This window comes from Bufo gargarizans, chromosome 8 (genome assembly GCF_014858855.1).
Source record: "Bufo gargarizans isolate SCDJY-AF-19 chromosome 8, ASM1485885v1, whole genome shotgun sequence".
NCBI lineage: Eukaryota > Metazoa > Chordata > Amphibia > Anura > Bufonidae > Bufo > Bufo gargarizans.
In genome coordinates this window covers 131,991,755-132,013,964 of record NC_058087.1, presented here as the reverse complement: position 1 = coordinate 132,013,964, position 22,210 = coordinate 131,991,755, and the positions used below count along the sequence as shown (strand labels likewise).

General features: G+C 43.8%; 1 protein-coding gene across 3 annotated transcripts in view; it reads right to left on the bottom strand.

Moving 5' to 3' along the window:
- Positions 1–19,768, bottom strand: part of USP22 (ubiquitin specific peptidase 22) — a 73,236-nt gene extending 53,468 nt beyond the window's left edge. Inside the window, exons 1-3 of one of the 3 annotated variants that reach the window (XM_044304192.1) lie at positions 19,686–19,768; positions 9,896–10,177; positions 7,180–7,312 (exon numbers count right to left, since the gene is read on the bottom strand). In XM_044304192.1, coding sequence (XP_044160127.1) covers positions 7,180–7,312; positions 9,896–10,015 — 253 coding nt within the window. In that variant the 5' untranslated portion in view covers positions 10,016–10,177; positions 19,686–19,768. Of the gene's footprint in view, positions 1–7,179; positions 7,313–9,895; positions 10,178–19,440 lie in introns of all 3 variants that reach the window. The other 2 variants (XM_044304191.1, XM_044304190.1) reach the window with 2 other exon arrangements.
- Between the last annotated feature and the right edge of the window lie 2,442 nt (positions 19,769–22,210).

Genomic DNA, 22,210 nt, shown 5'->3' with positions numbered 1-22,210 from the left:
TAGGGATCGACCGATCAGAAGTACCGATACTATCGGCCGATATTAAGGTTCTTGCACGTTATCGGCATCTAACCTTGCCGATAATGCGTATAAAGCTAATACGCATTATCGGCAAGCTAAGCTTATGGAAGCCTCCCTGGTCTTCTTTGAAGTGCTGCACTGACCCCTTACAGCGTCAGGACGTAGTGCACGCACTATGACCTGACGCTGCACACTGTGACCATGCAGTGCGGGCCGGAGAACACGAGGGGGGGTGGGTATGCGACACCGGACCCGTAGGGGAAGAGGAGCCGCGGCACAGAAGAGGCGAGGAGTTTTTTTATTTTATTAATCTGAGGTCTGATGGGGGTTAAATAAAGTCTGATCTGAGGTCAGAAGAAAAAAATTTAAAATAAATAAATCGATCCCTACTACAGACAACTCATTTAGACAAGACTCTTCCATTAAATATCTGCTTCATGTGAAATTTGTGAATCCAGGATACTGCCGTCTTCTCTAGCTCTCATGCATCAGCAAAGCTTCATTCCTAAACTGCTTTCCACTTCTAATAAATACTGAGGAGTGTGCGTTTCTCCCTCCCCCTGCAGAGCTTGCCCTAGGTGTTCTGCTTTTGGTCTACATTTGCACACAGCCCATATGATTCTTCCTCCACAACCTGCCTTACTTTCCCTATGTTTACAGCCTGTAAGAGCAATCATCCTTGGATGCTTCCCCCCCCCCCCCCCCCAGCACCACCATTTTTCTCACACTGACCTAACATGTACAAATAGTTCAACCTCCCTTTGCTGAGAATTAAAGAAGGGAGGGGGAGAGCAGAGAGCGATGAGAAAGAAGAGCTGTGCTCCGACTGATTTATGTCACATTCAGCAGCACCAGCAACTAGGTGAAGGACTTACACACTCAGATTAGTTAGAAGTTGCTTAAAGAACCTCTGTCAATATGATTTACTCTATTAAACCAGGCATACAGCCTGGTAGTGTTGATTATGCACAATACATCTCTTGTTTGCATGTTAAACAACTGCAGAGATCGGAGTTTTTATTAATATGCAAATAAGCACCAGAGGGTGGGGTTGAATCCTTGTTGTTTCTTAATACTCCACATTGTTTTTGTAATACTCCTTTGCTCTGCACACTCTTCCCTCCTCTTGTTTGACAGGGCTAGACATCAGCATGCTAAGGGCAGAGCTGTGATAGCATGTACATATACACTGAACAAATGAACAAAGATGAGGGAAGGTCATACAGCTCACCACTAAAATATCAAAACAAAAACGTACTACAGCCTTAGGCCTCTTGCACACGAACGTTGTGTGCCCGTGGCTGTATTGCAGCCCACAATACATTGGCACCAGCCCGTGTGCACTCCGCATCATGTATGCGGACCCATTCACTTGAATGGGTCTGCAATCACAGATGCGGAAACGAAAGCACAGATCGGAACCCCACGGAAACACTACAGAGTGCTTTTGTGGCGTTTGTCCGTGCCTCCACACCGCAAAAAAAACTAAAACATAGTACTAGTTCTATTTTTTGCGGTTGAATGGGTCTCGATCCTTCCCGGCCCCCGCACGGACGTTGCCTGTGCATTGGGGACCGCAAATTACATGAAACGGATTACAACATCTGCATGGAGTTTGTATGTTCTCCCCGTGTTTGCATGGGTTTCCTCCCACACTCCAAAGACATACTGACAGGGAACTTAGATTGTGAGCCCCACTAGGGACAGCTTAATGCTAATGTCTGTAAAGCACTATGGAATATAGTAGCGCTAAATAAGTGCATGAAATAAATACTGGTTTATGTACAGGCACAATAGGATTATGAAGACTAATATATATTTGGTTTTCTGTGCTTAGAAAGCTCTCTTTCTAAAACGACAATAGAAGTTTCCTATGCTTAGAAAGCTGGTTTATTCACAGGCACAATATATGATATTATGGATGAGAGAGAAAAGGAAATAATCTCGAAAGCTCTCCTGGGATTTGAACCTAGGACATGCAAAGCTAACCACTTACCTCCAGGCAATAGCCCTGGCATATCGAAAACAGTGGTTAAGCCAATACATATTACTGGTTTCTTTACAATCATATTGTGCCTGTGAATAAACCTGTGATGTGTGTTAGCTTTCTAAGTACAGAAAACCTATATTCTCAACATAAGGCTACAGTAAGTGAATACGATAATATGTACATGCTAGCAAAATGGGGGAACTGGAAGATATGGTACTAGAAAAACACATAGCTGTAGTTGGTGTGGCTGAGACATGGTTGGATTCTTTGCATGACTTAGGAAAGACAGGGTCAATAGAAAAGGCGGTGGTGTGTGCCTGTATATGTGAAGGGTGATCTGATCCAATACTTAGTGTGATCTATAGACCCACTGCAAAGGGGAGAAAATGCCCCAACCTGCTGCAGGCCAACTTTATGGGCCAGTTTGCAGAAGCTCCCACTAGGGGCAATGCTCTGTTGGATCTGGTAATTTCTAATGATGCAGAGCATGTTGGAAAGGTTACTGCTCGAGAAACACTAGGTAATAGTGACCACAATATAATTATATTCCCCCTAAACTATAAGAAGCAAACTGTCAGGCAAAACAAAGAAACTGAATTTTAAAAAGGCTAATTTCCCTGGGTTGACTGCAGCATTTCAGGGCATAAACTGGGAGCAGCTACTTTCATATAATACAGAGGATAAATGGGAGAGCCTCAAATCCACATTGAGTAATCGCACACATTTTTTTTTTTTATTCCTTCAAGTGGCAAGTATAAACTGCCAAAATCACCCCAGGGCCATAAATGACAACAAAGAGCATTTAAAAAAAATACAGATCTGTGAATGTGTGTATATATATATATATATATATATATATATATATATATATATATATATATATATATATATATATATACACACACATATATATATACATATACATACACACACACTTTTTTTACACTCAATAAAACCACTCCGATATGAGACAGGTATATTGCGGACATGCTAGCGGCAATCTACTCGTGCATGTCCGCATCTCTATAGGGTAAAAAGGTGACAATCCCTTTATCAAAATCTGTAAAAATGAGTGCTAAAAACAAAACAAAAACATCTGAGCCATAACAGTAAGGGGGTGGGGGTTAGTCACTGTATATACAAAAGAGAAAGAAGCTGATATCTGTGGTGCCGGGGTTATTAGTACATCCAGTAATATACTCACTTAGCTAACTATAGCTATGGTCCAAGCCAAGTTGAATAAGGATCCGGGTCCAGATGGATTACACCCAAGAGTGCTTAAAGAGCTCTGTTCAGTCAATGCTGTGCTCCTGTTTATAATTTTTAAAGATTCTCTAGGTAGTGGTACAGCGCCAAGTGATTAGCACAAGGAAAACGTGGTGCCCATATTCAAAAAAGGATCTAGGTCCTGCACAGGTAATTATAGACCAGTTAGTTTAACTTCTGTTGTGGGAAAAATGTTTGAAGGAATCTTAAGGGACTATAGACAGGAGTATGTGACTGTAAATATTATAAGTGATAACCAACATGCGTTTACCAAGGACAGAAGTTGTCAGACTAACCTGATTTGTTTTTATGAGGTGGTGAGTAGTAGCCTGGAAAGAGGGGCGACTATGGATGTAGTGTTTCTGGATTTTGCTAAGTATTTTGATACTGTCCCTCAGACATTTAATAGGTAAAGTAAGGTCTATATGCTTGGAAACTATAGTTTGTAATTGGATTGAAAACTGGCTAAAGGACCGTGTCCAGAGAGTTGCGGTCAACGATTCCTATTCAGAACGGTCTCGGGTTCCTCTAATTTATTGACTGTATTTTCCTGCGTACAAGACTACCTTTTAACACATGAAAATCTTCTCAAAAGTCGGGGGTAGTCTTCTACACTGGGTGTCGTCTTATGCCGGTATACGGCGTGCTGAAACTTACTTCCTAGCAGGACTGGAGAAGCTGTCCTTCTCCAGCTTCAGGGACAGGCGCCCTCTAGCTGAGCCACCGTGCGCTCCAACCCGGCCAGCTACTCCTGAAGCAGCCCCCCTCTCCCTGCTCTCAGTGGTTTTCTCATGCAGGCAGTATCACATTGCGTACTACCGCTCAGATCGTCTTGAAGATGGGGAGGGCTGGGCAGGGAGAGCTGACCCAAGCAGGCTTTGTATGCAGTGTGAACAGAAAATACTGGTACATCGCTTGCCGTGATTGGCTGGTTGTTGTATACTGGGTTGGATTGGTGATTCTGAGGGAAGGCAGGGGGAAGCAGGAGCATCTGCACTTCAGCCAATTCTAATGTTGGAATGGCGGATCTCTAATAAAGTTTGGTGAGCATCTCATCTGTGGTGAAAAAACAGTCTATCTGGGGAGCAGATACATGTGTTGGTGAATACAGCACAGCACACAAATGGCTAACACAAGACCCCATCATGGCTCTACCAGCAAGAAGAAATATGGATCCAGTTTTAACTTAAAGTTGTAAACTTTGCCATGGAACATAACTGCGCTGCTGTAAGACAATATGGCGTAACAGAAAAGATGGTTCGGGACTAGAAAGAAAACGAAAAAGCATTAAAGAGTATGCCAAGGGGTAAGTGTGCATTAAGAAGAGGCACCCCACATTGGCCAGAACTCGAAAAACATGAATGAGCATCGCCAAAACGGTTATGTAGTCACACGAAATAAAATACGTTTGTTTGCACTTCAGTGGGCCAAAGCTAACCCAGACCACAGCGATAAAATTAAGGCCACTGTATCCTGGTGTACTAGATTCTTGGAAAGGCATAATATGGTACTGAGGCAAAAGACGAAAATTGCACAACAATTACCTGCAGATCTTTATGCCAAAGTAAATGGCGTTGGAGGGGTAGTCTTATATGGCGAGTATAGCCCAAATCCTATATTTTAACTGGAAAAGTTGGGGTTCGTCTTATACACCGGAGGACGAGATTATTAGCACCATATCTATTTTTGCAGATGACACCAAGCTATGTAGTACTGTACAGTCTATGGAAGATGTCCACAAACTACAAGCTGACTTGAACACACTGAGTGATTGGGCCTCAACTTACAAATGAGGTTCAATGTGGACAAATGTAAAGTTATGCATCTTGGTAGTAATCTTTGTGCTTCATATGTCCTAGGTGATGTAGCACTGGGAGAGTCACTTATAGAGAACGATTTGGGTGTCCTTGTGGATGGTAGATTAAATAACAGCATACAATGTCAATCAGCTGCTTCTAAGGCCACAAGCATATTATGTATTAAACGAGGCATGGACTTGCGGGGCAGGGATGTTATATTACCACTTTACAAAGCGTTGGTGCGGCCTCATCTGGAATATGCGGTTCAGTTCTGGGCACCAGTCTATAGAAAGGACGCACTGCAGCTGGAAAAAGTACAGAGGAGAGCGACTAAACCGATAAAGGGCATGGAGGGTCTTAAATTACATTCATTTAGTCTTGATAAGAGACGTCTAAGGAGGGGGGGTGGGGAGAGACGGACCTGATTAATCTATATAAATGGCCCATACAATAAATACAGTGAAAAACTGTTTCATGTAAAATGCCCTCAAAAGACAAAGGGCACTGCCTCAGACTGGAGAAGAAACATTTCAGACTCCAAAAGCATCAAAGCTTCTTTACTGTAAGAACTATGAATCTGTGGAATAGACTTCCTCAGGACGTGGTCACAGCAGGAACAGTGGACAGTTTTAAAAAGTGTTCAGATTCATTCTTAAAAGTAAACAACATTAATGCTTATTAAAACGTGTAGAAATCTGAGTCTCACTTCCTTCTGGGATTCACGTCCCCATCAATCCCTTGGTTGAACTTGATGGACTTATGTATTATTATTTTTTTAACTGTATTAACTATGCTAGTGCACAGCTCTAGACAGAATGGTAAATATGCATAGCACAGGGGTGTTACAAAAGCAGTGCTCCAAGGATTCAGCCCGGCCCTCAGGTGCTCCAACATACTCCTTTACATAAAAATATAACTGCAGATCTCTTTTGTCTGTATGTTAAACAGCTGCAGAGTGGTATTGTAGTAATCAGCATGATCAACCCTACAAAGGCAGAATGCCTGGTTTAAGGGCTGTTTCACACGAGCGAGTCCATTGCGGGAATTGCGCTCTGTGTTTGAGTGATCCTCCGCTCTGGACTTGCAGGAGCGCACGGCATTATCATGATTTATAATGCTAGGAGTCTCTGCATGGCCTTTTTTCCACAGAATCATAGTGACATAAAGCTGTCAGTATGATTCTGTAGAAATAAGGCAATGCAGAGACACCTAGCATTATAAATCATGATAATGCCGTGCGCTCCTGCAAGTCCAGAGCGGAGGATCACTCAAACACAGAGCGCAATTCCCGCAATGGACTCGCTCGTGTGAAACAGCCCTAATAATTTTAACAATGCTGTCGATCTACACATTTGAAAACCAAGAAACATATTAGTAGTGCTATTAGTCACAAGAAATCTGCTTCAGTTATTTAGACTTTTAAAAAATCTATGTGCTATAAATTACTTTACACAGACAGGCTACTGGGCCACACAGCACTTGCTGCGAATATGCTCTTATAGCTACTGCTGTTAAGATGTAAGGAAAAGGCGCAATATAATCAGGCATTCAAGTGCACTGCCCAACCACAGAACTGACATTAAAGGGCTACGGTCATGGGAAAAATCGTTATGTAGCTGACTGACATTAGCGATGTGCCAATGTCAGCAGTACATAACAGTATATTTGTTAACTCCCTGCCGCCTTTCCATTTATATAAAAAAAAAAAAAAAAAAAAAAAAAAAAGACTTTTATAATATGCTAATGAAGCATCTAGGTTCTATGAGAGCTTCCTTCACTTACTGCACCTGCGCCGAATACTAAACAGGACAGCGCAGGCACGGGATTATGAGGGCAATGAGAAGGATGTCAATCAAGTGGACCTGGGCATGCCAAAAGGAGAGTAGACCAAACCTCTAGGTGCTGCAGCAACGCAGTCATAGCACCTACAGGCTTCATAAGCATATTATAAAAGTCTGTTTTTTAATAGAACGGCGGCAGGCAGGGAGTTAAACATACTGTTATGTACTGCTGACATTAGCACATCGCTAATGTCAGTCAGCTACATAACGATCTTTCCCATGACTGTAACCCTTTAAAACCTGGTGTGATATAGCCACTAACCTAGATTATGTCTCTTAACTTTAGCGTGCTCGTGAATATGTTTCTTCGTGAAGCAACCAAAGAACACACAGTACAAGCAAGAGTGAAGCCTGTTCAGGGAGGCGCCACACATATGACAAGTGCACGACTTTGCCTGTGAGGGAGGAGAGAAAAAAAAATGATAAAAAAAAGTGTCAAGAACATGCCTAAAATAATTCAAAATTATTAGCCAGACACTTCTCACATGAACAGATTAAGTTGGAAACATTAAAGTAATTTTCTTGGAATTAAGAAAAGAAAAATACTTAAATTTTACTTTACTCATATTTTCCCCAAATAAACGTAGTTATAATGGCTCGTTTTGCGTAGGGAGCAATCATCAGGGGAAAAAACCTGTCCTAATCACACAGGAGGAAGTTACCGTACTTCACATTAATGAGGTAAAGAGCTGCCTCATCTTCTTATGAAGTACAGAGAGGAAGGTGAGGATGTGGCTACTGAGCAGCAGCACTTGTATGTAGTCTGTATCACCACATTCTGTCCTGTCCATGCTCTGTACTTCATGTCTCCTCATGAACTCCATTCCTATAGAGATTCAGCTGAAGTTCTTATCAGATGTATGCAGGATCATAATCCCTGACAAGCAGAGCAAAGAGGAGGATGCGGCAGCTCTTCAGCTCAGTGTTCCGAGTTAACTTGTCCTCCTGTATGATTAGGACAGGTTTTGTGTGAACTAATAGGACGGAGCGATATAGATATAGAGATTATCTCTATCCATTTTTTTTTTTTTTATAATATAAAGTATTGTCCTTTTTTTGGATCCCCTTTTAGTCTATTTGGTTAATGAACTAATATTTCCAATAAAGTTACTAATAAGAATAAAACTTACTGTGTAGCTCTTCAATATTGTGACGTTTAAGAAAAAAAAAAAAAAAAAAACACCTTGATAGTTTTCAATAACAAAGTTATTCAGAAAAATGGACAAGGAACAAGAAACAATATTAACCAATTATAAAAATACATGTGGTAATGTAATGGTGGCTTAGCACAGAAGTTTGGGAACAGTGATGCACTTTTTTTGCAGAAAGATGGTGTAGTGTTGTGACTGGCTAAAAGGCTGTATGTGGCTGGAAAAAAATGTAATTACATTAATAACATTGTTACTGTGAAAAACTGCGAAAGAAAAAAAAAAGGTAAAAAAGTTAAAAGCCCTCACCCTCAACAGTGCAGCAAAGGACTACTAGTATAATTGTTTAAGGTAGACACACACAGTTAAACTGCTTTTTGATCCATAAAACATGGCCGTTCACACACTGGAGGAATTCCCATGGTAACCCCACGGTTGAAGCCCTGTAACCATGTTCGGTTGCATTGTGCTCACACTGAGCATCACATGAAGTATCAAGCTATGGACAAACACAGAACATCAGATGTGTACTGAGGACTCCTTGTGTTGCATGGACACCCGAATAGCCACCCTGCAGTGGAAATCCCGGACTGCCCCAGGCAAAACCAGCTGTCGGCATTCGGGATCGCCTTTCATCCAAGCCCTTTAAGTTTGAAAACATTTACACATTTGCTCCAATAAACAATTAAACTCTACAACTTTCTAAAGATTAACTTGAAAAACAACATTTTGTAGGCAGGAATTCTAATGTTTCTTCAAGCAAATCAATGATAAACGCTGGGGCAGATTTATCATTGATTTGCACCAGAAAACTGACATGAAAAAGTAGAACTGCGACTTTTTTTAATGCCACTTGCGTAAATATTAGGGATGATCGAATCGACTTTAAATATTTAATTTGCATAAAACTTTGGTCCAATACTGGAGCAGGAGCTCCGTACAGTATTAGAATGTATTGGATACGATGAGCAGAAGTCTCGTGAGACTTCGTGGAATAACTTCATAAATTAATTTGTACTGTAAAATAAAAATACAAAAATTAAACCATTTCCTGAACTCTGGTTCAGTTCCAAGGTACCATTTAGAACTGAACCAGAGTTCGGGAAATTGTTTTTTTACAGTACAAATTAATTTATGAAGTTATTGCGCAAAGTCTCACGAGACTTCACAAAACAATATCTTCGACTCATCTGAGCCAATGCATTCTAATACTGTATGGAGCTCCTGCTCCGTACAGTATTAGAACAGTTTTAGGCGAATCGACTTCAGAAGTCGATTCGCTCATCCCTAGTAAATATTGTTGAACAAGTGGTCTTCTATGAAGGAATTCCCACTTTCCCAAGAAGGCGGTGTGGTGAAGAAAAAAAAAGAAAAAAAGCCAGAACCTTTTGTAGATATCAGTATAATGAGGCATATACCTGGTTTTCATTTAACAGTGTACACCAAGGATAAATCTGCTCCACTGGATGCAGCAAGACTAGCCGAAACTTGAGGACCAGGTATCCAATGGGAAAATATATTATAATATATATACACCTTGCTGGGACTTTTATTTGCTTGAAGAGTCCCAGCAAGTGGACTGAAACGTTGCATGGGTGAATAAAGGACACAATTTCTTTCACCACATGGAGGTGTTGTGGAATTTCTTCTATATCTAGCAGGTATATTTGTCAAAATCCATGTCTGCTGGCACGCTGCACTATTTTGCCTGGTGCTGCTCTTGCTCATTGTTTTCTAGTATTGACCTCGCTCTATCTACACACACTAAAAGACACACCAGCGTAATATCACTAAAAATAAAGCCCGATTACAAGTAACACTCTATATTACCTTTCTTTTCCGGGTGTCCGGCGTCCCACTCCAAACAAAGCACTGGTAAATAACACGCAGGTTCTGCTTCCAATTGTCCACTTTAAAGCTGTTCACATGGGAGCAGCCGGCCGGACTCATGACAAACCAACATACACTCTCTCGGGGTGGGGGTCCGAAGACACAAGAGGCTGCACTCCGGAGAGGAGGAGGACAGGGCCAGATGCCCCGCCCTCCTCCTTATTCAGTTTGTCCCAACCTGTTGTAAGAAGTCTACAGCTGACACATGTATACGCGGGTGTCCTGCAAACAAGCAAGAAAATAGGCGTCAATTGAACAAAGTCTTAAATAAATCAATGTTCTTCGCTGCTGAAAAAAAAACAAAAAAAAAAACACAAAGATGTTTAAGACTACAGCACTTGGTATTCAGTTTGCTGCCCTGAGAAACTTCACTCTGGGTCAGAGTTAAACTCTAAACTGCCAATATGGCCAATTGAGCAAGACCCAGGTCTAAACTGCATACAATTGAGAGCACATATACTTGAGCATACAGACTACTGCAGATGTGACCATTACACTCTGGATCCATTGTTCAGTAACTTCCTGATTTGTGTTTCATGATGCTGGAATGTCTTAAAGATTAAGGACTAGCTCATGCTGAGATTTTTGCCGGCGGAACTTAAGAGTGGATTGGTAGGCCACGCTACAATGGTTTATTTTCCACCACTGTGCCAAGAAAAGACATGTCCTTTCTTGGCTCAGTTACAAGAGATAAACCCACACCCACATGAACAGTCTCCCATTTTAAAGAAGGGGAGGCAGTTAGCGCACAGCTGGCCGACAGATTTTGGTGTAGAACCTGTGCCAAATTCTAAGGGGGCAGAAGACTGAACTGGCCCTTACATGGACCTGTAGGCACAGCTAAGTCCTACAACCTAACAGTTCAGAAGTGACGAGGCCCTCATAATAAAACTACAGGCGACAAAGTTCTAGGTCTTGTTCTTAGGCCTCATGCACACGACAGTATTTTTTCACAGTCCGCAAAACGGGGTTCCGTTGGTCCGTGATAGTTTTTTCGTCTGTGGGTCTTCCTTGATTTTTGGAGGATCCACGGACATACGGAGCCAAACGGATCAGTCCTAAATTACAATGCTAGTCAATGGGGACGGATCCGTTTGACGTTGACACAATATGGTGCAATTGCAAACAGATCCGTCCCTATTGACTTTCAATGTAAAGTCAGGAGTCCCTTTTATACCATCAGATTGGAGTTTTCTCCAATCCAATGGTATATTTTAACTTGAAGCGTCCCCCATCACCATGGGAACGCCTCTATGTTAGAATATACCATCAGATTTGAGTTACATCGTGAAAACTCAGATCCGACAGTATATTCTAACACAGAGGCGTTCCCCATGGTGATGGGGACGCTTCTAGTTAGAATATACTACAAACTGTGTACATGACTGCCCCCTGCTGCCTGGCAGCACCCGATCTCTTACAGGGGGCTATGATACGCACAATTAACTCCTCAGGTGCCGCACCTGAAGGGGTTAATTGGGCGTATCATATCCCCCTGTAAGAGATCAGGGGCTGCCAGGAAGCAGGGGGCAGTCATGTACACAGTTCTCAGTATATTCTAACTAGAAGCGTCCCCATCACCATGGGAACGCCTCTGTGTTAGAATATACTGTCGAAAAAGCTTTTATGCAGACTGTTCTTCGGATCCGTCTGTATGAAAGTAACCTACGGCCACGGATGCCAAGTCTTGTGTGCATCCGTGTTTTTTCACGGACCCATTGACTTAAATAGTCCGTGAACTGTTGTCCGTAAAAAAAAAAAAACAGGACAGGTCATTTTTTTGACAGACAGGATACACGGATCACAGATGCGGCTGCAAAAAGGCAAAAAAGGTGCATTTTCCGATTTTTCCCCGAAAAAAATAATAAAAAAATAATAATCGGAAAACGGCACAACGGCCATGGATGCACACAACGGTCGTGTGCATGAGGCCTTAGGGACGGTCAGGAGAGCTGAATTCCTTAGGGTACCGGGTGCAGGTCAACGTGCAGAAGATCCGCACAAATTTCTGTGCATTTCTGGATCCAAACTGCAATTTCTAACAGATTTTGGTGCAGATTTGATGCAGTTTTGCCACAGAACTCTGCAGCTAAAACCGCAAATATAACAGACATGCTGGGGAGTTCAAAATCTGAGCAGCAGGTCAATTTATGCACAGGAAACATTTGCAAAGTCTACGGGATTAGTTTAATCTCATATGCTTCGCTGGTACTGTACTACACTCTGGTTTTCCTGCACAAGAATCTGCGCTGAAAAACTGCACGTATTCCGTTACATGTGCAGGTGGTCTTATAGTTTACCGTATTACTTGCAATTGCATGCAAAGGCTTCTTATCTAAATTGTAGATATCCAGGACAGAAAAAGCGGCTTCCGGCATATACACTCACCTAAAGAATTATTAGGAACACCATACTAATATGGTGTTGGACCCCTTTTTGCCTTCAGAACTGCCTTAATTCTACGTGGCATTGATTCAACAAGGTGCGGATAGCATTCTTTAGAAATGTTGGCCCGTATTGATAGGATAGCATCTTGCAGTTGATGGAGATTTGAGGGATGCACATCCAGGGCACGAAGCTCCCGTTCCACCACATCCCAAAGATGCTCTATTGGGTTGAGATCTGGTGACTTTGGGGGCCATTTTAGTACAGTGAACTCATGGTCATGTTCAAGAAACCAATTTGAAATGATTCAAGCTTTGTGACATGGTGCATTATCCTGCTGGAAGTAGCCATCAGAGGATGGGTACATGGTGGTCATGAAGGGATGGACATGGTCAGAAACAATGCTCAGGTAGCCCGTGGCATTTAAACGATGGCCAATTGGCACTAAGGGTCCTAAAGTGGGCCCAGAAAACATCCCCCACACCATTACACCACCAGTACCAGCCTGCACAGTGGTAACAAGGCATGATGGATACATGTTCTCATTCTGTTTACGCCAAATTCAGACTCTACCATTTGAATGTCTCAACAGAAATCAAGACTCATCAGACCAGGCAACATTTTTCCAGTCAACAGTCCAATTTTGGCGAGCTTGTGCAAATTGTAGCCTCTTTTTCCTATTTGTAGTGGAGATGAGTGGTACCCGGTGGGGTCTTCTGCTGTTGTAGCCCACCTTTCTTTCCCATTCTGACATTCAGTTTGGAGTTCAGGAGATTGTCTTGACCAGGACCACAACCCTACATGCATTGAAGCAACTGCCATGTGATTGGTTGACTAGATAATCGCATTAATGAGAAATAGAACAGGTGTTCCTAATAATTCTTTAGGTGAGTGTAAGTACACCACAAACAGGCTTCCAAACAGCTGTGCACAGAGAAGAGCTAACAGTTATCGTGACAATTTTAATAAGACATCTAATTCTAATGATATTTCATAAAATGTCTACAGGGGGCAGTCTATAGTCTGCCGTGTACTGAAGTACATAATTCTGACAATCGTCCTGAACAGAGGCCCGACTTCCATCACATCAGCGTGAGCACTGACAGAAAAGCAGAGCAATTATGCTGATCAGAGGCATCTTCTAGGAGGCAACCTTTAATTCAGAAAAGAGGTGCAATTTACAGACCACCAAACAGCAAAGATTTATGAAAACCAGCGTAAAGTAAAACTGGCTAAGTTGCCCATAGCAACCACATTTAGAGATCTGAAAAATTAAAGGGGAATCGGATTGGTTGCTATGGGCAACTAAGCCAGATTTAATTTTCACAAGTTTGCCAAGTCTCCCCTAGAGGGTCTAAGTATCAAGACAAAACGGTATTAGCGATAGTCCAGCATTCAATCTGCAACTGAGAAGGCAAACTTTGCTTGCTGCGGCCTATTATGTCTCATCACACAAGTGATCTGCAAGCAACACGAGGCTGCTGAGGAACAGGTAGAGGAGCTCCCGAGCACCGCAGCAGTCAATAACTATTTTTAGCCTGTACACACAGCGCCTTTCATCTGCTGCTGCAGTATTTCACATTAATGCTGAACCCACTCGGCAGATAAATAGTCAGGCTCGCCCGGAGCCCCCGTCTGTGCTGTCACTTCACGACCAGAACAGTGCATCACACCGTGATATTCTGGTAATCAAACATACTGACACCCGTCAACTGGCTCCGGCTGCAACCATTTCTCAGAAGACTCATCTCTGTTACAAGCAGAAGCCCCAATGCTATTGTGAACCCGAGTATTAGGTACCCATTGTCACCCAAGGCTGGCTAAACCACCCATCCAAAAAGATTCCCTTATATCTGATCTTACCACAACAGACAAGTGACTGCCAGGTAGCTACTGAACATGTCTGACAACCACACTAACCTTCATACGGCATGCGCAGCCCCTCAGTGACGGGCGGGATCCATCAGCGCTTGCACAATGTTTTAGCTCGGTAACTCAATACCAAAATACTAAAATCATACAGTTTTCACACAGGCCAATAGTCCTAAGAAATGTCAAGACATTCTATTCTTTGAGAGCAGGCACATGGCCACAATGGATTGCAGTGGACCCCACTGACTTCTATGGGAGAGGGTTCTAGGCAGGTCCTGTGACCGATGCAGATGTCAGGAGGGAGGAGATAAGCTGTGATATCATGTATTTGGAATGGTGGATTCTGTGTTATCTATACATAGGTGATATCTGTCATTGTAATTCTGCCTGTGATAATGTGGTGGCTACTGAAAAGTTACCTATACAGAAGAAGGCTTAACATATTACAATTTTGGGTATTCTGTAAAATTTAAATAGTCACTATGAAAATGAAAACAAAATCACCCAAAATTCTAATAGGGGGGCTTTATCAGTCAAGCATTTTACATTGATCTGCAATATTCCCTGCTCTGCCAGAGGATGTGCCCAATCTATAATGAAGGGCATGCCTTATTTATCAGGCCCATCGGACAGCAGTTAGAGCACCTAGTGTGAAATCTATGGCAGGTGGGAACTGATGTAAATTTCAGCCTTCCTTTATTGCACAAGAGATGAAGGGCAGCGTAGGAATACCATGTGCGCCTAAATTTAGGCACAATGATGTCTGCATTTTTTGGTAAATCATTTTCGGATGACATGTTCCCGTTAAATACTGTAATACACATTAGACTTGGTCGGCTGAACCTGTGGGACCAGCCGACCAACTAACGTGTAAAAGCTCCAGATTCACCTTCGTAGAGCTGCATGCAGAAACGCCACAGCATTTAGATCAGAAGTGGATGAGATTTTAGAAATAACCCACACGCTGCAAAGAAAACCTAAAGCATAACCTTGTTCTGAGAGTTTGCCATCCGTGGCATCTCAATTCACGCAGCAGGTTACCCATGGTTTGGAACCTTTGCAATGCACAGGGTGAAAGCAGCAGAAGACCCATCGTGATGCCACAAGCAATGTTGCCGAGCACCCCCTAGTGACAATAAGTCTTGGGAGGGTACTTGGAATAAGGCTATTCTCATGCCACGGTCATAAGCTCTGCTCTAAGCTTCTGACAGCAGCTCCTTCAGATCTAACGAAGTGTAGCATGCAGCACATTAGGACCCATGATGGATGACTATTACCATTTACAGCACCACATACCTATTACATATTCTCTTTCCTCATCCCCATTCAGTCCAGACCGCCATGATGACTTCTTTCATCTCTGCCGAGTTGGTCAGACAGGATTCTTTTGCATCATCCACCCCACTTTCTCAAAACCCATCCTGCTGTGCTCCTACACTGCAGAAACAGATATTCCCCTTAAAATACTAGTACTACAAAAATTGTTCCTACATCAATAATTACCAGTGCCCTCAAAAAGCACGACCCAACAGTAAAATTGCCATAAATATAGTCTCACAAAAATATTTGTGCCAAGCCCTGTTCCAGGGTGTCCATGGCAATAGTGCTCCCAAATCTATCAACAATAGTAATTCTCTCCCAGAGTGCCCTTAGTAGTAATTGTGACCCTAATAGTAGTAATGTCCTCCATCCTGCCCCAGAATAATGCCCTAGTTAGTGGAGCCTATACTAGTAATCATAGTCCTCCAGTGGTAATAAAGCCAACCAAAATGTCCCCAGTACTATTAATTTTCCCTTTACGGTTCCAGTAGTACCGTAATGAAGCCCAACATAATGCCCCAGTAGTGCTAACTTCCTGTATAGTGCCCCAGTTGTAGTACCACCATAATGCCCACCTCCCTAAAGTGCCCCAGTAATACTAACACCCCCTAGTAGTTCTAATGCTTCAATATAAATGCAAATAAATGCAAATATTGACCTCCATGTCGTGGTCTGCAATGCGGTACAGGACACAGGCCTGAGGATATGGCAATATAGATGAGCATCGAGCGGCCCAATCAACTAACATTGAACATTGCTGCATTCTAGGGCAGTCTGAGATCCACCCGCACAGCAAAAAATTGCTATTTTTTTTTGCAGTGCGGAGGTACGGACCGAATGCCTCTCCATAGTGCTTTCGTGGCCTTCTGCTCTGTATCTACAAGACTGCAGACCCAATACTGCAATAATGAGTGCACATGACCCATGTCCGTATATTGTTGTCCCGCTTTTTGCAGGGCGCAATACAGGCATGGCCAGCACACATTCGTGTGTACGAGTCCTTAAGTGTACAAATTAAAAGGGATTAGCTAGTTTCCTATATTGATGACCCATCCTTAGGCTAGGTCATCAATATCAGATTGGCGGGAATCCAAGTCCCGAAACCCCTGCCAATCAGCCGTTCCTTCCCATCACTGTTTACTTGCTCACCAAGGACAATGCAGAGGCAAGCGGGTAATTACAACTCCTCCGTGCCCATTCTCTTCAATGAGAAGCAGACGGAGTGCAATTGCTCTCCCACTGAATTGAATGAGATGGAAGAGCTGTACTTAAACTGCTGACCGCTGCAACGCTGACTGCGAGCAGGTAAACTGAAGAGAAGGGAACGCTCGCACGAGTGCTGTTCAAACAGCCGATTGGCGGGAGTCTGATATTGAAGGCTTCGGGATCATGCACACGACCGTAATTTCTAATCCGCATCCAATTCACATTTTGCGAGGGTCGATGCGGACCCGTTGACTTCGATGGAGGTGCAAAAGATGGGGAGAACACACCATGTGCTGTTTGCATTCGTATGTTCATTCTGCAGCATCCACAAAAAAATGTTCTATTCGCACCTGTTTTACGGACAAGGCTAGGACTGTTCTATAGAGGGCAGGATGTTCCACTTTCATTCTGAAAACACTTAAAGGACCGTGCTGACATGGCACTTTAAGTCACCATACGTAGATCACTGCATATTTTGCCAAGTCTCTGGTCACATTCCCTGCCTGTGGGCTGGTAGGATCCAGTGCCACTGTTGGGCTCCGAGGTCTTACCACCTGCCAGTGCTGCACTATATTAGAATACAGACCCATTCATAAGAGGAACCTTGGCATTTTAATCAAAATGTATACCAAGATACACTACTGGTGATCTCTATGAATGATGCTGGGGGACAACAGACCAATGCATGGCATGTGTGATCCGTGTCTCTTAGCAGATTACTTTCTAGTTATCAATGGATTGTCCTAAGGCGAGGAGCTGCAGCCAGCCGCACAGCAGCTACAGGGGAAGTGCGGCCACGGATGGCACGCATTCAAATAAAATACACTAATTGGTTCTTTCTACAAAGATAAAAAATAAAAACACCAGAATACCCTAAGTATTTTAGGATTTTTTGCTGTGGTTTTTGCGCCATTGTTCAGAGGCTTTTTTTGTAAATGACTAAGGGCTCATGCATACATCCATTGGCTGTTTTTCATTGTGGATCCACAAAACACGGATACCAGCCGTGCGCACTCTGCATTTTGCAGACCAGAAGGCTGCTAATAGAACAGTCCTATCCTGGTCCATAATGCAGACAAGAATGGGACATGTTCTATCATTTTGCAGCGGCATAAAACAGACTTTAGGATAGCACGCAAAGGGCCTGAAAAAATATACATGAACAGCCAGAAAGACTAAAAATGCCCCCTAATTAACAAAACACCAGTAGTTAGAAAAAACACAACTGCAAATGCCACTAAAACAAGTCCTGTGTTGAGTCAGGCTAAGGGCTCCATCTCCATTTTTTGCCACCAGAATTCCTTACGTGTATTCCATGCTAAAATTTCAGCAGTGGTCGCAGGGGTTCATCTCTCATTGATTTCAACTAAGTCGTACTGCCTCATACGTTTAGCGGTTTAACGCCACAACTGTGCCAAGTAGGGACGTCACTTGCCTGGAGTGGCGTCCATTCAATGGGGCTAAACTGCAAGTGGATCCACAGTGCTGAGTGCTAAACCATGGCAAAAATCGCAACGGTTTCTGACGCTGAATACATGGCGGATTTTGCGTCTGCCAAACTTACCATGTGAACATACCCTTAAGGTGCCCTTACACATGGCAGATTTTGTTGAAGATTTCTGTGACAGTCAGTTCAATTCATCTGAATAGGTTTGGCAGCAAGTACATGGATTGTCGCACGTCTCCTAGAGATGAATGGAACCAAATCTGCTGCATGTGAAGTCTGAGGATCCAAGGGAAATCCCATCTTAGATGCAGGTTGTATGATGGATCTGCAGGTGAATGACTAGATCCTGAACCAAAGTATCCCTAGTGACTGAGACAAGGGCCCACGCTGACCAAGTCATCTTCTAGTGGATTACCCAGAAGCTCCTAGGTCCTTTTGTGAACATCTGATGAGGTCACCAGCACAGAAATGACAAACTAACAACCTGGGCTTCCTGCAGTGAAATAGCCACCCAATGAGGTTCCACCACTGTGCGCCGGATACAATATAGTACATGTAGAACCCCCAAAAAATACACCTTCAGTGAGCGGATTTTCCAGGACACAGATAAAGAGGATTACATGGCGATTTCTGCCGTCATATAGCAAAATATCACGACCTGCTGAGCGACGGGCCAGCAATACACTATTCAGATGCCAACACACCGCCAAACCTGCAAAAGAAAACCAGTGTAACGGGCAACCACATGACTGTTATTTTCACTGCTTCATGGCATTTCTTATAGCTGATAGGCATCATCACAGAAGACAGGCGCCCTTTACAGCAGCCTGTACCCTGCAGATGACACTGAGCCAATTAAGGCTTCCATACACAGCACCACTGATGGCTCCTCCGACCTGCATGTGAAGGAAGAAGATCCAAGCCAGATTCTCTCATCAGAAAACCTGCAGCCGCCGCATGTGCGAGCACAGTCAGCACATAACGCAGGCTGCAGCATCTGCCCACTGGCTCCGGTAGGTAGACACGCCCGGAGGTGCAGACACCTCAGTAGCCATCAGCCCTTTGTGGGCAGCGTGCGGGCACCATGGAGGAGATGCTGCTGCCGGGACCTACATCAGCCCCCAGGACGGACCCCAGCGGAGAACTCCGTTTTGTGAGTTCAGGGGGACGTGACCCGCGGGCTGCAGGGGAGAGACAGAGGCTGGCTGCCCTCCGCTATACGTACACAATCCCATACCTGCCCCGTACCCCGTACCTCCACCCTGTGGGGTCGCTCCCCCACTCCCTCCTCCTACTCGTGTCTCCGCCTCACCCGCCTGGGATGCAGACAAAGCGCCTGACGCCACTGCGTTGCGCACAAGGAAGAGGCGCCTCCAGTCCCGGCCAGTACACACTTGACAACAACGCGCTCCTCCGTGCGGTCCCAGCGGCCTCCCTGGTATCACTAAGGCTATCCCCGTCTCCCCAGTCTCCGGAGGAGAAGCAGACCAGGAATCCCACCTCTCCCGCCGGCCGCGCCACACGACAAGGAGAGGCCGACCTCCTCCCGGGGCCTTTCAAGCCAAATCCCATCCTCATTGGCTGAACATGTTGCCATTCTGGCCAGTCCCACCCACCTCGTCCAGCTCCATGGCGCTCTGCGCACTCGGGGGGCGTGTCTAGCTGTCAATCATAACGGCTGATCCCGCCCTCCTATGGCGCGTCGGTTATTGTCTCAGCCGTGGATTGGCTGGAGGAGACGTCACTCGTCGAGGCGTGTTTGCACATGATTGGCAGGACGGGGAGTCTATAGCTGAGCGAGCCTCACTGCCGGGTTCCGCCCCTTTGGGTTGGACAGCTAGGTCACTTCCTCTTCAGTGTGATCACCTCCGTTATATCCTGCAGGGAGGAAATGGAGTAGATGTGTTCTGGGCTGTGGGATCGACTCCTGACGTTAGTGGAAGGATGTGACTGTCAGAGTTTCTAGCTGCACGTACTGTAACTGAGCAAATGCGCAATCGTCCTGTACAAGGACAGTAAATGTCCTTTGTGTCAAATGGCTGGTGACAGGGTACCCCCCACCCTGCTGGCACATGAACTATAAGGGTATGGACACATGCGCATCTTGCCGAAATCGCACCTTCAACCTCTGCCCTGCAAAGGATGAAAACTGGGTAAAACCAGTACAGCTGTCCAGTTTCAGGAGACAACCCTTGGGATCTTCCTTCTGTAAAGAACTGGTAAGTACTTACCTACCATCCTGTGCCATGGCTGTGGTTTTCCTGGATGAATTCCATTTACCTGGCAGCAGTGGTGATGTCACATCGATAACATATGATCACCGCAGCCAATCGCTGACCTCAGTGGTGCACCAGACAAAGGCAGTGATAGGCTGCAGTGGTCGTGTGTTGATATGACCACTTACAGCCTGGTAGAGCACCGGCAGTAAAGCCAGAGCAGTGGCACGGGATCCATTAGGTAAGTACTCAGCAGTTCTTTTTTGCAGGTGGATCATCTTGACACCAGACAAACCCTTTCAAGACGCTGGGATTTTCCATTTTGTGTTTTTGTTTTTATCTCCCTGCCTTACTGGAGCCATACATTTATTTTTCAATTAACATTGCTGTTTGAGGGCCTGTTTTCTTTGTAGGACAAGTTGCGCTTTCTAATGGCATCATTTAATATTGAATACAATGCAGTCGGGAGCTGGAAAAATTCCAAATGCGGTGAAATTGGGGGGGGGGGGGGCTGATTTCCACTCCAGTTTTTTGGATTTCGTTTTTACACTGTTACCTTTGTGATAACATTGACCTATGTCCTTTATTCTCTGGATCAGTATAATCACAGTATTATATAGTATTTTAGGTAAAAGGTAAAGAGATTCGCTCACCTTCGCCTTCTCAGGGTAGGTGCTGTAATCCAAGTTTGATACACCCTTCAAATGCTTGGTCTGGTTTAAATTAAATTATAGGATTGGCACTCGTATATGGAAAAAACACGGTTTATTATTGGATCAACTATTGGGTGATCCAAAATATAACTTCTTTCAAGAAAATAAAATACAACGTTTAAAAAGAAAATGGGTTCAATGGATAGTGACCACTGATAAACTACAGTATGGATTAAATACACATGAACACTAAAAATGTGTCAAAACACAATACACATGTTATCACTATTAAAAATGTAAAATGAATGGATATTAAAAAGAAATAAGCAGGGACTGGTAGTGCTGGATCGTCTCTCCTGCGTCTCCTAATGTGGATCAGTAATAATCCTGGGTAATGAGTGTAGACTGGTGTATTGGAGAAACAATGGTGTCGTTTATCTCCGCTTCCTTGGGATGTATTCCTCCTAATGATTTGAGTTGTATAAAACGTTCATTAGAATGTTTCAATATATGTTTCCAGAATCACACCAGTTGTATCAATTGATCGCTGTGTATTGATATTAGCGATGGATGTGATTTCATTGATGTCTCAAATGACAGGAATTGTTCAATGTCAGCGGGATTATGTCCCGGGATAAGTACAATTTGGTTAGTATCTCAAATGACAGGTATCTTGGTATTGTAGCACACCACAGATTTGGTATTCTTTATAAGAAATAGTTGCTATTGCTGTAATGGCTGTACGTGGTTTCCAAGGTTATAGTTCAATTGCCGGCAAAAGCAAAATTGTTTAGTGAATAAATGGTGTTATTTTCTTTCATTCACTTCGCCTCATCATACATGGTTATTTACACCGTGATGTTTAAGCCATTCAATTGTACCCACAAGTGTGGGCTGACCTCCGCCTGCACTGCTGTTTGTTAGGACTTGTGGCTGATCTTTCCTCCGCTTGTATGCCGGCGTCCCGCTGCAGCGTTGTTGGCGTCCCTCGTATGTCTCACAGCTATCTAGTCACGTGATATTTCTGTGTAGGGGTCACGGATCTTTCACTTCCAGGTGCTGGCGGGGTGAGGTATTGAGGTCTTTCGTTAAGAAATAGAAGGATACTTGTCTTTGGTATAGTGCACTATTGTTCCATGTTAGGTTCGGGGTATCT